Source organism: Primulina eburnea, chromosome 5 (genome assembly GCF_022965805.1).
Source record: "Primulina eburnea isolate SZY01 chromosome 5, ASM2296580v1, whole genome shotgun sequence".
Classification (NCBI taxonomy): Eukaryota; Viridiplantae; Streptophyta; class Magnoliopsida; order Lamiales; family Gesneriaceae; genus Primulina; species Primulina eburnea.
Genome location: NC_133105.1, coordinates 12,368,357 through 12,371,104, shown reverse-complemented (window position 1 = coordinate 12,371,104; position 2,748 = coordinate 12,368,357). Strand labels below are relative to the sequence as shown.

Below are 2,748 nucleotides of genomic sequence, written 5' to 3'. Positions count from 1 at the left end.
GATTGTAACCTGAATAACCATCTAGAAAGCAATAAGAATTATAACCACCTACTCTATCAAGCATCTGGTCAATAAAGGGAAGAGGGAAGTGATCTTTCCTAGTCGCATCATTCAATCTCCTGTAGTCTATACACACTCGTCACCCAGTTACTGGACGAGTTGAAATCAATTCGTTGTTCTCATTTCTTACTACAGTTATTCCCCCCTTCTTAGGCACTACTTGTACTGGTGAAACCCAAGAACTATCAGATATAGCATAAATAACACCAGCATTTAACAATTTTAATACCTCAGATCTCACAACCTCCTTCATGGCTAGATTAAGCCTCCTCTGATGATCAACATAGGGGGAATATGACTCCTGCATCAATATTTTATGCATGCAAACAGTAGGGCTAATCCCCTTTATATCAGCAATTGTCCATACGAAAGCAGATTTAAATTCTCGCAACACCCTCAACAACTTATCCTTTTCATCAATAGTAAGAGCAGAAGATATAATTACTGGATGTGACGAACTCTCGTCTAGGAATGCATAGCACAAATGACTCGGTAAATCCTTCAATACAGGGGATGCTTTTGGTACCTCTTTACTTGCTCCCTCAAGTAACTCTTCAAGTTGGGCATTAATCTTTTCTTTAGGTAGCGTATTGAGAGCAAGTAACTCCTCTCACACATCCCAGTCCTCTTCATCCACTGTAGAAACTGACTTCAACAAGCATCTCTCCAAAGAGTCTTTTGTCAACTTACCTACACCAACATGAGATACACATGAATCAATTATATCAATAATCTTACAAGTACTTACCTCATTTGGTCCTTTGATGGTGTTGTAGATGTTAAACACGACTTCATCTCCACCTACTCTCAATGTGAGCTCGCCCTTGTGCACATCAATCAAGGCTTTCCCGGTGGCCAAGAATGGCCTTCCAAAGATAAGCGGAGTCTCCTGGTCTTCTTCCATATCTAAGATGACAAAATCAGCAGGAAATATGAATTTTTCTACCTTTACCAGTACATCCTCTACTATCCCTCGTGGATAGTTAAGTGATATGTCCGCCAACTGCAAAGTAATAGTGCTAGGTTTCACCTCGCCAAGCTCCAAAGTCTTGTAAATAGAAAAAGGCATTAAATTAATACTGGCTCGTAAATTACATAAAGCTCTATTTACTCTAGAACCACCAATAACACAAGGATTAGGAAAACTCCCTGGATCTTTGAGTTTTTGTGGTAGCTTCCTTTAGAGTATGGCACTGCACTCTTCGGTTAGCTTCACGGTTTCAAATTCTTGAATTTTCCTCTTCTTGGACATCACATCCTTGATGAACTTAGCATAATTGGGCATTTTCTCCAATGCATCGGCAAATGAGATGTTAATGTGTATTTTCTTGAAGATTTCCAAGAACTTCGCAAACTGATCATCTAGCCCTTTCTTCTTGAACCTTTGTGGATATGGAAGATTTACCTTTGGTAACGGTTGCTGCTCACTCACTTTCTTAGGTTCCTCCACTATCTCTTTTCCAACACTTGCACCCTTTCCATCATTTTCCTCAACAAGAATCTCTGCACTGTCTTCAGTAGGCTCTGGGCTTCCGATTTCCTTGCCACTCCTCAATGTGACAGCTTTGCATTGCTCCCTAGGATTCACCTCTTTATTGCTTGGGAACTATCCTTTATTCTGATCTTTCAAAGCATTTGCTAGTTGCCCAATTTGAGTTTCCAAGGATTTCATCGTGGCACCCTTATTTCCCATGTGTGTCTGGTTATCAAGACGAGACTCAGTTCTCGTCATTCTTTTCCCAGACTCAGTCACAAATGTACTAACTAGATCTTCAAAAGATGGCTTTCCTTCCCCTTTATGTGTATTGAACCACGATGGAGGATTCAACACGTTCTTGTTGTTCGCATAAGAGAAATTCTCGTGGTGCCTCAAAACTGGATGATAAGTATTAGGGGGAGGATTACCTCGATAACCTCCAAAACCACGATTGTTGATGTACTGAGCTTCCTCCACAACTGGCTCTTCTTCGGCAGTCACCAGTGCTACTTCAGACATAGATTGGCCTGCTTTTTTCATCGCTGCAATCTGTGCTGTCAATGCCGAAACCTATGCAGTAAGTGATGTGATCGGGTCTACGACATACACTCCAGCAGGTTTCCTTGATCCAGATCTCTCACTTGGCCACTGATAACTGGTAATGGTCATCTGTTCAAGCAAATCATATGCCTCATCAGGTGTTTTAGAAAAAATAGTACCTCTGGCGGCTGCATCCACATTCCCTCTAGTCGGCCCATTTAAACCATTGTAAAATAACTCAATCTGCACCCAATCTGCATAACCATGATTCGGACACTTCCTGAGTAATTCTTTGTATCGCTCCCATGCCTTATATAACACTTCGAGTTCTCTCTGCCTGAAGTTGGTGATCTCTATTTTCAACTGAGCAGACTTGGCAGGAGGAAAATACTTTGACAGGAATTTCGTAACCAGATCTGCCCATGTAGTAATACTCCCTAAAGGTAGAGATTGGAGCCAACTCCTCGCGTGATCCCTAATAGAAAATGGAAACAGGCGCAATCGAATAATTTCGTCGTAAACACCATTAATTTTTACCGTATCCGTGAAAGTTCGTAGATGAAGATGGGGATCTGCAGTGGCTGCTCCTCCAAATTAGTTTTGTTGAACCATGTTAATGAGTGCGGGCTTTAGCTCGAAGTTGTTAGCAGCAATGGTTCCGCGAGCTATTC

General features: G+C 41.5%; 1 protein-coding gene across 1 annotated transcript; it reads right to left on the bottom strand.

Annotated features, from left to right (window-relative positions):
• Nucleotides 1-1,240: 1,240 nt before the first annotated feature.
• LOC140831377 (uncharacterized) lies at nt 1,241-2,077 on the bottom strand. Its single transcript, XM_073195128.1, has 2 exons — nt 1,707-2,077; nt 1,241-1,637 (listed from the first exon to the last, which is right to left on the bottom strand). The coding sequence occupies exons 1-2, from the start codon at nt 2,075-2,077 to the stop codon at nt 1,241-1,243; spliced, it is 768 nt and encodes a 255-aa protein (XP_073051229.1).
• Nucleotides 2,078-2,748: the final 671 nt, after the last annotated feature.

Coding starts and splice junctions, on each gene's coding strand:
- LOC140831377 (XM_073195128.1), bottom strand. CDS start 2,077: ATGAAAAAAGCAGGCCAATCTATGTCTGAAGTAGCACTGGTGACTGCC. Junction 1,638..1,706: donor TCCTTGGAAACTCAAATTGG/GCAACTAGCAAA, acceptor GGTGAATCCTAG/GGAGCAATGCAAAGCTGTCA.